The sequence below is a fragment of the Alosa sapidissima genome, chromosome 3, assembly GCF_018492685.1.
Source record: "Alosa sapidissima isolate fAloSap1 chromosome 3, fAloSap1.pri, whole genome shotgun sequence".
Lineage (NCBI taxonomy): Eukaryota > Metazoa > Chordata > Actinopteri > Clupeiformes > Clupeidae > Alosa > Alosa sapidissima.
The window spans coordinates 18,812,921-18,825,048 of NC_055959.1; the positions used below are offsets into that span (position 1 = coordinate 18,812,921).

Genomic DNA, 12,128 nt, shown 5'->3' on the forward strand with positions numbered 1-12,128 from the left:
GACTAGTTAATGTTAGCTGTCCTGTCATAGCTCATCCATCCATCCATTTACCATGTTGGCTGATTAATTCTGTTAATATAATAAAAACCAACACCAATTTACAATTTCACTTACATGCTCCATGACCCACACTCGTAGTTTTACTCTAATACACATGTACACACTTGTCCATCAGTTGTGAAAATCATTTCATGATGTCTGTGCCAACATCTCCCCTCTGCCATGCACGAGATTGTTTAAATTTCACACAGCTTCTCATGACGTAGGTTTTGGTGGCGCTCAAACAGGAACTCGGGGTCAAGCAACTTTAAAATATTTTAAAATTATGTCTGTTATGCAGTTCTTATGATCAAAATATAATAAGAACCTAATAAAGTAATAATAATGATCATAATATTTTAAGTGATATCATTTTTTGTATGCTGTTCATTACGTTAATTCAACTCACAGATCTTGATTGAACACTGATTCATAAGTGTCTTGTTGACCTTCCTTCCTTCCTTGACGGTTGTCAATGGGATTCTTTCCAGTCTGACCTGCAAAGCAAATTCAAATTTGCTAACAGGTCCGTCTGGGTTCACCCAGGCTAGGTTTTTCTGACATAATGTTTTTTTGTGCAGTGAACATTTTGCTTGAAGTAGAGGATCTTAAATGTTTCCTGAATGCTTCTGGGAAGAGAAGGATGAGGACAATGGGATTACAGATCAGTGTTCCTTCAGACATACTCGTGAGTAGCATCCTATTTCAATGTCTTGTATTCAAGCTTGGCTGCAACAGTCCCCTTCTAATACATAAATAAGGATGATTAATGTCTTGATGGAGTATAAGAGAATTGTCATGAGCCAATTTTTTGTCAGCAAGTTTCATTTTGACTATGCCGTTCATGACTTCCGACAGCACTGCAGTCTGGTCTGTTACAGTGTTCTTCATTGGTGGTGGGAGGAAATTCTATTCTTGTGAGAGTTTTCCAGCTACACTATACATTCAACTCTCCATAGAGTTGTTGGTTGGTGAGCAATTAATCCACAACCAAACGGTCTTCAGCTTTCTCAATGACTTCTGACTGACTGAAAATGACATATTTCACTTTATGTGCAATGAATTGAGAATATATGAAAGATTCACTTTTTGAAATAAATTATGTGAAAAAATTAACTTTTCCACAATATTCAAATGTTTTGAGATGCCCCTGTACTGTACTGAAATAAAATTCCTTACTGCGTAAGAATCCTGCTTGTATCAACTATTCAAACTGGTGGTAGTGGTGTAATAGTATGGAGATATATTCTTGGCACACTTTGGGCCACTTAGTACCAATTCAGCATCGATTAAATGCCACAGTCTATCTGAGTATTGTTGCTGACCAAGTCCATCCCTTTATAACCACAGTGAGTGTACCCATTCTCTGATGGCTACTTCCAGCAAGATAATTCACCATGTCACAAAGCTCAATATATTTCTGTTTAGATATTTTACTTTACGAAATACAGTATACAAATACAACAGCATGTGACATTCCATAGAATGTAAAACCCTTAGAATGCTCCGATTTGCATTCAGTAACTCAACATTATATTCAGCAAGGTGTTTTTGACTGTTGAGCCACGAAACAGAAAACAACCTCTGCAATAGCTTCAACAAAGAAGTTCAGCAACATGAAATGAGAAGGGAAGCCTCAATAGCGTCAATATTCTATCAGCCCTCTCATGTATCTCATTCAATTAATGTATTAAACAGGCAAAATTGTAAGAGCAGGCTTTCTCCTTTCTCCTACACCAGCAAGCTAACTTAAAATGGAAATTTCTGTGACTAAGAGTCTCTGGGAAGGCATCTGTAACTAGAAAGCCGCTATCACACAAATATGGATGTGGAGTGAGTGTTAAGATTGTCATGCACAATATTGTCTGTCATCTTGACTGCTCCTCTCCATTTGAACAGCCTTCTCCATTTGTGCACCCTTCTCCATTTAAAGGTGTGCCTCCAGCCACCTCCTCAGATCCCACTGTATCAGTCACTAAAACAAGTACAGCACATTAAGTTAATGGTGTAAAGGAACACTTAAGAATGTCATTATGAAAACTGCTTTAAGGGTGAAAATTATACTCAAATATTTTCTCCTGAATCTCTGATTAATGTTGCTCTTATTTTGTTTACGCCAAAAAACAACAGATTATGTATATCTTCCCAGATGAACATGTAACTCACATTGAGATGCTGCACTCTGCTGTTGGTTGTCGTCTGACTTTTCTGACAAGTCAACCACAAAGGAGCTATCTTCAACGACGGCTGGAGAAAACTTTGGAAAAACAATGACATACATCAGCTACAACCTAACCTTACGATACTCTGACACAGTTAGGAGGCCTTCAATTACACACTAGAACACTAGTTTTTATTCTAGATTAAAACAGGCAGACTTCAGGAGACAGACTCCAGACACAAAAATTCCTGCTGTGGCTGAATCATTAGTAGGATTTTTGTCTCACTACTACTCTCTTACCGGTAAGTCTCTGGGTGTGGTGACTGGTTGGGGTTCTTTGAGGTACATGCGGGCAAAGGGACTCTTTCCAATAGTGGGATGCTCACTGCAACACAAGCGAAGAACACCACCAGGCAGGTACACATTCCAGGTATCAGGGTGTTCCTTTACGAGTTCAGACACCATGCTGTTAAAGAAACATTAAGTCATATTCTTGAGCCAAAGTGAACATGTCTGTTTTCATTTAGATGAAAAATTCTTTACCTTCACAGAAAGAAAATCCAGACAGCCCATTCATTTAAACACTTCTAGGAACATAAATTACATTTCATAAAGTACAAAAAATTGCATACTTTACTGCAGAAGTAATGGCTAAAACTTGAATGAAAACAATGGAAACATTCATTTTCTAATAGTTTAAGTTGGCTATGTCACTTCAATTGGAAAGTGTATCACACTGCAGACATTTGCACAACCAAAGGAACAGTACAAACACAATTAAATGTATTAGTTCTACATACAAGAAATTAAATTACTTTTCCAGGATTTCCATGACCATGGAAACAACTGATTGTATATAGCGCAAACTGTTGTAAGGAGGTTATAACCAAATATGGAAGCATTTTCAGACATTATTGTAATATGGTGCATTACTGGAAAGAAGACTGTAATTTGCTGCCTCCTGGATGAAGTACAATTCTGACAGCACTATGGGTAGAATCAATCTTCTGGACGCTTTTACGCTTTTGTCTCTTTTACCTGCTGATGCGCGATTCTGTGACAGGATCCAGGTATGCTGTTTGACGGTGGTGCACAATTAAATCACTGTCGTATTGCAGCCCCCTCTTCTTCTTCAACTGATAGCGGATCATAACGTTTAACTGAAAAGAGCAAAGTTCAACCGCTAGGGTCAGTGGGATATCTGCAGTGCTATGCCTTCAAGTTACCAAACAGGGGTGTGTCAGATTTACTCACTTTTCTTATGGAGTCTCTACTGAGGCGCGAGAGAACACCGAACGGGTAGCCAAACTGAGCAAAGAGATCACACAGGATTCCAGCCGCCTCATGACTGACCATGGCCGTCACAGGAAAAGCTTCAACCCACTTGGAGTGATAGTCAGTTACGGTCAATAGAAACCGGTCACCATTCATGGTCTGTGGTAATGGGCCTCTGAAATCCAAGCCAAGCCACTGCCATCTCCCGGTGACCTGAGGACAGAGTTGTTATTGAGAAGTGAAAAAAAAAGAGAGAAATTATGACCGAATCTTAAATGCATTCCGTTTAACTTTAGGGTCTAAAAAATATTTACATTATTGTGACACTAATTAGCAGGTTGCCAAAACTTTGGGATTCTTCAAGGTATTAGCATGTCCATGCCACATTACAGGCCTGAGAATAAAACCTTTCCTCACATGTCATCACTGAATTACAAGGGCTCCCTTCCATGTGGTAAGATGTACCATATTGTACCTTTATAACATGTGGGATTGTTGACACTACATTCTTCTCAGTCAGCGAAGGCTCCTGGTTAACACAGCAATTATGGGTTAAAATACTTTACATTCAAATGTTGATGTTGATGTTGTATTTATTTGTAATATGTTGAATCAGATAAAAAGTGCCACTTACAAAATTCGCTTCAGCATCACCAGGCCAGTGAAAAGACTGGAATAAAACATTATAAAAAAATAAAGGAACATGATGAAAACGTGCTTTTTTAATGTTTTTTTCCACACTACTAGCTATAACCTATATTATGTTCAATATGTTGGTTGTATATAAATAAACTTCTAACCCAAACAAAATATGTCAGTGATCATACAAAATGAATGAGTATGCCAGGAAGAAAGTGCACCTGTGGACGACAGTAGTGGCTGTGGAAGAAACTTGGCAAACTTCGTCTCCTGAACATGGATGCATCCCCTACAATGGGCCAGATCACTATAGAAGCCCTGATTTCAAGTCAAACAAAAAAGGAAATGACAGTCTTTAGAATACAGAAATACAGGAGAAAAAATTCTCCCGAATGACTGAGATGTTGCATGCCTTATATACTACTCACTCAGCCACAGGTGCTGCGGGCTGCTTCTGTGCCTCTGCTGGCTGCTTCTGCTTCTGTGCCTCTGCTGGCTGCTTCTGTGCCTTTGAGGGCTGCTTCTGTGCTTTTGAGGGCTGCTTATGTGCCTCTGCTGGCTGCTTCTGTGCCTCTGCTGGCTGCTTCTGTGCCTCTGAGGGCTGCTTATGTGCCTCTGAGGGCTGCTTATGTGCCTCTGCTGGCTGCTTATGTGCCTCTGCTGGCTGCTTCTGTGCCTCTGAGGGCTGCTTCTGTGCCTGGGGTTGAGGCTGAGCATGGAAACTTTGTTTGACATCTCTTGGGGTCTGTTGCAGATGTTTCTTCCTTCGCCACACTGGCAGATACTCCAGAGACGTGAGGAGCCCGGGGTCAGTCTCCATAAAGAGATTAGAGGTAACATTAAATACTGCATTTAAACTATTCATAAACTATTCATTTTGACTTACCAACAATAATTAGATAATAATGATCAACTACAGACATGCCCAGAATCTTACTGTAGCTCGTTTACTGCGTGGGTTGATTAATACCTGGAAAACAACACACAAAATGTGTTTTTGCATTTGAGTAGCACACACTTTACTAATAGAGATGATATTTTGCCATGTGCTACCATTAGAGGAAATACCAACTTTTCTTGGCTTGATGGCGATGGACTCAGGAAAGTCGAAGATGGTGGGCACGGCTCCTGGTCTTAAGCGTGGTCTAAATCCAGTCACATCCACGTCTTTTGCCTCAAAGTGTTTGGAACAGATCATTGTATTTGGACTTGGAGTCCAGTCCTTCCATTTAAGTTTGGCAATCCATAACTTGAGAAGTTTAGGGTTTTCATGCGGAAACCTGTGAATATGGTAAACAATCCATTTCAACAACCACTTAGCCTAACTTGAAATTTGGAGACTTTCCCTTCATTGCAGCAATAACTGAGTTATCAGTTACATAATGAACATAGATCATTTCTAAAACTGATAGTTCTGATCCTTGATTGTGATTGGCTGAAGATCATATCTAACAGGCCAGCAAGTATAATAGGGTTAGAAATGAGCCAGGTTTGCTACCTACATAAGAAAAACAGATAAACCTCAGGAAGCTTTTCAGAAATGTTCAGGACAGTATAAACCGTAATGTTAACCTAGTCAACGTTTCACATTTCTCCTAAGAGTCCAACCCATTTCAGATTGTTGCAAAAATAACTGCAACAATCTGAAATGGGTTGAAAGGCTAATTTAGCTTTTAGGCTTTCTAACTTTAACAAATATGCCAAGAAGCTAACTCACTGGTCTGATATCAATTTACCTGTGAAATCCCACGCCCTTTTCCCTTTTACTACGACAGTTGTATGCAATGCAAGATACTGGCATGTTTAAGGCATCCAAAAACAGATGTCTTGAAGAGTAAAAGCACAAAATTATTTTTGGATTGCTGTGCTGCTGTGGCCATCAAACAAAACACTGGCGAACAATGATGACGCAGCGTACCACCTTCTTCTTTTTCGGGCATTCGTTTATTTTTGTATTAGTGCCCCCTACTGGACTGCGCTAAGAATATAAAGTTTTAACTGGAGGGCTATTCACAGCACTTTGGTCAACTGTTGTTTTTTTAAATGTGCTATATAAATTAATTGACATTGACATCGATAAATAAATCTAGTAGTGCAAAGGTGCTGTATGGTAGAAAAAACATGTAGCTTTCAAAAAAGTGGTCGGACCAAGGCCCATTCTTAATATTAAAATAGCTTTAATAAATAAGCTAGTTCATCATAGAACTCTAAAAACAAGTATTGCACAACATGTTTCAGCCTCTAGGTGCAGGCCTTCATCAGGGCAAGGACAACCATCAGTGTTCCAACTGGAATATCAAGCCCTCGGGATGAATAAAGTATCTATCTATCAATCTACCTACACAAACAAGATAACATGGAATGGAAACATACCCATTTCTATTGTATTAGCCAATTCAATACTGCTCATCTTGCCTGCCGCTGTCTCGGACAAGAGTCCTTTAACATGTGCTTCACACATAGGCTTCCTTAAAAATATTTATGATGCCTCTATTCAGAATGACACATTTAATTCAGTCAAAAAGTCAAATGACTCATTAGAAGTCAACAGATTTATTAGAAATCAGCTATGAATTAAGAAATGACAAGGGTATGATAATCATAATATCCATTGACCACAAATGTAGCATTGCCATTTACTTCTTTGAATACACACCACAGATTAGACAAACAATTATTGTATAGTTTTAAAAACCGAAATGGATCCATAGCCATCTGATCAATCCAATATTTACGCCCAGTTGGCCTTTACTGGACTGACAACATGTCTTTGTACTGCAAAAAAATATTCATCCATCTTGTTTCTCTACTGTCTTTTCTCTCTGTCTGAGACGTCTGATTCAGCTCATCTTTTTTCTCCAGTCTACTCTCCACTCATTCCAATCCAGAAGAGTTCTGTCTGTGTGCCATCTGGTCTCTTTCAAGTCTGCAAATGGATAGAGAATACAATGACATTAAAAAGATAAGTAAGTAAGTAAGTAAGTTTGTGTGACACAAGCATGTTTCTTTCAACATCAACCTACCTTTGAGGAAAGGCTGAAACATCTTCTCCATGAACTTGTAACTGTCAGACACCAAAATCCATGGGTCTGTATAAAACAAATAAAAGAATAATAAATAAAGTGTCATTTATGACTTTACACTTTTTTTTTTCTTTCAACAAATATTTGTCATATTTTGTGTACAATAGAACTGAAACACATCAGTTAATGAACAAAGACTCAACCTCAAGATTCTTTTCTTATGCCTCTTTTGTACATTGAGGATCAAATGTGGGCATGTGAAATTAAAGTGAAAACTAGCATTAGCAAATGTGTAGGGACATAGTTGTAATTTATATTTTGTCCCCTGCAACATGATGATGATAATGACAAACATTCATCCTTTGTTCAAACAGGAGAAGGGGGGGGGGGTAATTTAGACTTCATAATTTAGAATAGACTCAAGATTTTAGACTGAATTTATAAAAGAGGAAAACATTGCTGTTCCTCACAACTCCTTGTTCTGTCATACACTATATAAATATAAATATGTCTATGGTCCAATTGGATACTTTGGCTTCTGCTCTGTGAATTCTGACCTTGACTCTTTGACGCTGACAATTGCTTGAGTGCTTCCTGTGGTGGAGGGGAGGCTGTCAACACTGTGCTGAGACACACTGCTTGGCAGGCCGCCTCAATCTCCTCATCAACTGATGCATCACTTGCCAAACACACACAAACACATCCTTGTGGAAAAAAAACAGATTGTTAGTGACAACTGTACAGACGGAGACAGACGCCGTAGACATCTGTATCAGGATGATGAGAGAGCACTGGAGTTGAAGACACACCTTGTTGGATACCAATGAGGAAAGGCTTGTGATTGTTTTTCAAAGCCATCTGCAGGTCCTGAGGTCTACATGGTGTGAAGACAAGGTTTAAATGGTATCATAACAGTGCACACTGACAGTGGTTTTCAAACAGCTCAGCATATCTTAAATATAAAAGAGTGCACATACGATTGGACAACTTCCTTAAGACTCACTCCTAGCTTTATAGGCACTTCCTTCCACAGCTCTAAAGGAAAGAAAGTATTCACAGAATGGTGTACAGTTTAGTGTGATATTGCGAAAGGAATGAGTTTTGTAAACCTTTTATACATTTCAGTCTGGCTGTTTTGAGTAACTTGAGTAGCCCTGGCCCTAGCATTGTCTCTTCAAGCCAAAATTCACACACACCCAGAAATACAGGCTCTCTTTGGTTGGCCTCCAGTGGACTGAGGACCCTCCCATCAGTCAAATATTGGTGAAGTACAATGGACAGTCTGGCCTCATTAAGGGTTTCCATGACAACAGAGCGTACAGCTTTGTAATTGGCGAAAAGGTGTAGGGTTGTGAACAGGAAGAAAAGGACAAATGTCAACCTATGGAATAATAATAATAAAAAAACATTAACTGTGAGCCTAAGATATAAAAACATAAATATCTTTTCTTCTTAATCACTTACCCTGGATTGTCTGTCACAAGAGGAATAAGAACAAGGCTAACCAGTAGACCAGCTAAATTCACCAAGGTCTCCTAAAACAGACAGACAAAAAGAGATCAAGCTCATCCATTGCAACGAGACAAGCATTAAAACCATTTTATGCTCATATTACTACAACAAAGGAGAATAACAAATCCAGTTTCAGCTGTTTCTCTGTGGTTACAAATATGACACCAGACCAGGGCTCCTTTAAAGCGAATGCTCACCTGACTTCCATCTTTTGCTGAGATGTCAGCCATGTTGTTTCTCCGAGCCTGGTGGACCGTTAGAGCAGCTCGGGTGGCTCCGCCAGCCACACCTACTATTGACTGGAAGGAGAAGAAGATTGAAACAAAATGAATGGAGGTAGTGAAGAAATGGTTAGGCTTGCATAACAAAGAAACAACCATGATGACTAGTTTTGTTACACTAGTGGTAAGGCATGATGGTGTACGGTGTACCTTAAACACCCCGGCTATGCAGACGATGAGCGTGAAGAAAGGGGGATAGTACGGGGCCAAGATCTCAATAAACATGGCAATATCGTTCAGAATATCAGCAAAGAGCCTGGGAGAAAGTGGGAAGGAGGACATGCAGTACAAGATGAATAATCCCCATACAGGTATGTGTCCAAAACAAAAGATGATAAAAAAGAAATACATACAGTAATTGCAGCCTTTTTTCTTTCAAAAAATTAAGTGATCATATAAAATACTATTCATCATGTCAGCAGCTACTTTCATAAGAGACCAACCTCCATTTCTTGGCCTCGGAATCCAGCTTGCTCCTGAAAGCAAAGAAGCACAGATTGAAAGAAGAAAACAATCACATTTTGTACCAGTTCAGAATCATTCAGAAAACTAAAGAAACTAAAGGTCAAAAGAATCTCCAAGAATGGCAAACATAAAGGCCAAGCTCACCCTTTTAACCATGCAAACAAGATCCTCCCAAGCATCCCAGTGCCATCTGGGGAAGGGCAAGATCAGTGCACCCAAATTCATAAAAGACTGATGGATACATGGATGGATGGATGTGTAACCATAAAGGATGGATGTGCTCACCTCGTAGTAGCCAGGTAATGGTTGCAGCAGCAACAGTTGCTTCTTGGTTTCCAACCCCTACACCCTTTAAGGATGCCTGGGTGGCTAGGGTGCCGGAAAGGGAGCTGGAAAAGGCCTGTGGTGGTAAATAAGAAAACACATTACAGCTGCAATTGGGCATGTATTCCATCATTGATTACAACAACGCACTCATACACACCTGTACAGTGTCCCAGATCTGATACTGCACATAATCCTCACTGACGCTCTCTGGGAAGCCTTGAGGCAGGAAAACACTCTGATTGTATGATGGTGAACAGAGAGACACATTAAAACTCGTTTAAATCGTGAGATCGAGGTTATATAGGAGAAGGAGAAGAAGATTAAAATAAAATGAACGGAGGTAGTGAAGACAAAACGAGACAAAGTGAGACAAAACGAGACTACTCACTTTGAAAACACCAGTGATAGAACTCCCTCTGCTGAAGCTACCTTCGCTTTGTCTCTCTCTCTTCATCGTACCATCCCGCAGTCGATGGTACTTCCACGTTTCTTGAGAGCCATACCTCTCTGTTGCAAGCACTGCTTCTTCCACCGGTTCCATCTGATTCTGCAGTGGTCATTTGAAGACCATTTTTAGAATGTGGCAGCAGGGTGGCATGAAGATGCAATTGCACCACATGCAGTGGTCGACAAAACTGGTGTAATGGGCGGCATCTACCAATCATCTTACCAACAGCGTATAAGCGTATAGCCTAGCGAATTAACTGCCATTAATTCATATCTATCCTACACATTCCAACTTACAGCATGCACAAACACGGCACTATCCAAATATATGCAATTCTACGTCGAAGCTATTTTGGATAAAACGGACAACTGAGATCCAACCAGGCCTATATGTAGTATGTACTGTATGTTATTGTACAAATGAGCATTATACCATGTACACATACTTACAATGCACCGCAGCTCTTCCGTGTTTGACTTGAACCGCCACGTCAGCTGATAATGTGAAGCATTTTCATTGGTGTGCTTTTCCGATAAGAGTGTTAACACCCCGTGTGTGTGTGTGTGTGTTCATTCTTCACAACACAGCACCTGAGCATCACATGGCAGGACATGTTATTATTATAGGTTTAGTCAGATTTTTTTTTTCTTTTTTCTTTTTTCTTTTTCGCATGTCTCCAAATTTCCGTCAAGGATTCCCGGGACACTGAAAGACCGGGGTAGATGAAACTTGATGGGCATGTAACCCCATATGGATAGCATGGAACCATCGTATTTCGTTTTGATCTGTAGCCCCTCCGAAAGGAGGGTAGGGCAGACACAGTTTTCTGTGAATATCTCGAGAACCGTAAGGTTCAGGAGGACCTTTTTTTGTTGTTGTTGTTGATCTCAAGGGGCCATGTCAACCCATTCCATAACCACTCATTTCATGTATAGCGCCACCTAGTTAAACACAAAAAAGTAAAAATGAGATGTTGTAATTGCAGGTATCTGTGACCTAACATAGTCAAAACTGCACGAAATTGGAAGTGTAGGATCATTATGACACCCTCTGAATGCATGCCAAGTTTCGTGGAATTCCGTTCATGGGGGGCCACACAATAAATTAATTTATGTTACTATACACCAACTGGCCTGTAGGTGGCCGGAGACAGTTTTCTGTGAATATCTCGAGAACCGTAGGGCCTAGGAGGTCCACCTTTTTTTTGTATGTTGGTCTTAAGGGGGCAACCCATCCCATTACCACTTATTTCATGTATAGCGCCACCTAGTTAAAAATTAAAAAGCAAAAAATTAGGTGTTTTCATCACAATATCTCTGGCTGACATGGTCAAAACTGCACGAAATTGAAAGTGTAGGATCATTATGACACCCTCCGAATGCATGCCAAGTTTTGTGAACTTTCGTTCATGGGGGGCCTTACAATAAAATAATTTATGTGTACATTTAGTCTAATCTAAAAGACCGGGGTACACGAAATGAAAGTGGAGAGTGACAGGAAGCGAATGGGAGAGAGAGCAGGGGTGGGATCCGGAAAGGACCACGGGGCGGGAATCGAACTCGGGTCGCCGGCGTACGGTGCAGGTTCCCCAGCCAGTTGCGCCACAGCTGGGGCCAGGAACCATTGTTTTTTGTTTTGATCTGTAGCCCACCCCCCCCCCCCCCCCCCCCCGCTGTACTGGACCCCCCGAAAGGAGGGTAGGGCAGACACAGTTTTCTGTGAATATCTTGAGAACCGTAGGGCCTAGGATGACCAATTTTTTCCGTATGTTTGCCTCCAGGGGTCATGTTAACCCATTCCATGTGCACACATGTGCATAAACAGATACACACGCACACACATACATTCACAGTAATCATACGTATGACACATACTCACACAGTAGACATATGTACGCATGCATGCACATGCACAAACACACATACGCAGGCAAACACACAAGAACGCACACACACACA

At 40.4% G+C, this 12,128-nt stretch overlaps 2 protein-coding genes across 4 annotated transcripts; both read right to left on the bottom strand.

Moving 5' to 3' along the window:
• Positions 1-1,452: 1,452 nt before the first annotated feature.
• zgc:163143 (uncharacterized protein LOC795946 homolog) lies at positions 1,453-6,009 on the bottom strand. Its single transcript, XM_042087190.1, has 12 exons — positions 5,851-6,009; positions 5,187-5,394; positions 5,052-5,084; positions 4,543-4,928; positions 4,336-4,432; positions 4,110-4,145; positions 3,951-4,004; positions 3,455-3,688; positions 3,239-3,360; positions 2,501-2,666; positions 2,206-2,296; positions 1,453-2,014 (listed from the first exon to the last, which is right to left on the bottom strand). Exons 1-12 carry the CDS (start codon positions 5,913-5,915, stop codon positions 1,908-1,910), a joined length of 1,599 nt encoding a protein of 532 aa, XP_041943124.1. The 5' UTR covers positions 5,916-6,009; the 3' UTR covers positions 1,453-1,907.
• Positions 6,010-6,648: 639 nt separating this feature from the next.
• On the bottom strand, positions 6,649-10,698 carry rusf1 (RUS family member 1). Of its 3 annotated transcripts, none has more exons than XM_042087191.1 (15): positions 10,620-10,698; positions 10,111-10,269; positions 9,880-9,957; positions 9,681-9,795; positions 9,540-9,585; positions 9,374-9,406; positions 9,081-9,186; positions 8,847-8,948; positions 8,602-8,672; positions 8,334-8,518; positions 8,115-8,172; positions 7,947-8,011; positions 7,695-7,841; positions 7,138-7,203; positions 6,649-7,040 (listed from the first exon to the last, which is right to left on the bottom strand). In XM_042087191.1, exons 2-15 carry the CDS (start codon positions 10,261-10,263, stop codon positions 6,955-6,957), a joined length of 1,311 nt encoding a protein of 436 aa, XP_041943125.1. In that variant the 5' UTR covers positions 10,264-10,269; positions 10,620-10,698; the 3' UTR covers positions 6,649-6,954. The 3 variants fall into 3 exon arrangements, with proteins under 3 accessions (XP_041943125.1, XP_041943127.1, XP_041943126.1); XM_042087193.1 differs by having other exon boundaries at positions 10,616-10,634; XM_042087192.1 differs by lacking the exon at positions 10,620-10,698 and adding an exon at positions 10,393-10,573.
• Positions 10,699-12,128: the final 1,430 nt, after the last annotated feature.

Excerpts from the sequence above, each read along its gene's own strand:
- zgc:163143 (XM_042087190.1), bottom strand. The coding sequence starts at position 5,915 with ATGCCAGTATCTTGCATTGCATACAACTGTCGTAGTAAAAGGGAAAAG. Across the intron at positions 4,433-4,542 it reads CCCGCAGCACCTGTGGCTGA|GGCTTCTATAGTGATCTGGC; the intron begins GTGAGTAGTATA and ends ACTTGAAATCAG. Across the intron at positions 2,297-2,500 it reads CCACACCCAGAGACTTACCG|TTTTCTCCAGCCGTCGTTGA; the intron begins GTAAGAGAGTAG and ends GTTTTTCCAAAG.
- rusf1 (XM_042087191.1), bottom strand. The coding sequence starts at position 10,263 with ATGGAACCGGTGGAAGAAGCAGTGCTTGCAACAGAGAGGTATGGCTCT. Across the intron at positions 9,586-9,680 it reads CATTACCTGGCTACTACGAG|ATGGCACTGGGATGCTTGGG; the intron begins GTGAGCACATCC and ends GCCCTTCCCCAG. Across the intron at positions 7,041-7,137 it reads GTTTCAGCCTTTCCTCAAAG|ACTTGAAAGAGACCAGATGG; the intron begins GTAGGTTGATGT and ends ATCCATTTGCAG.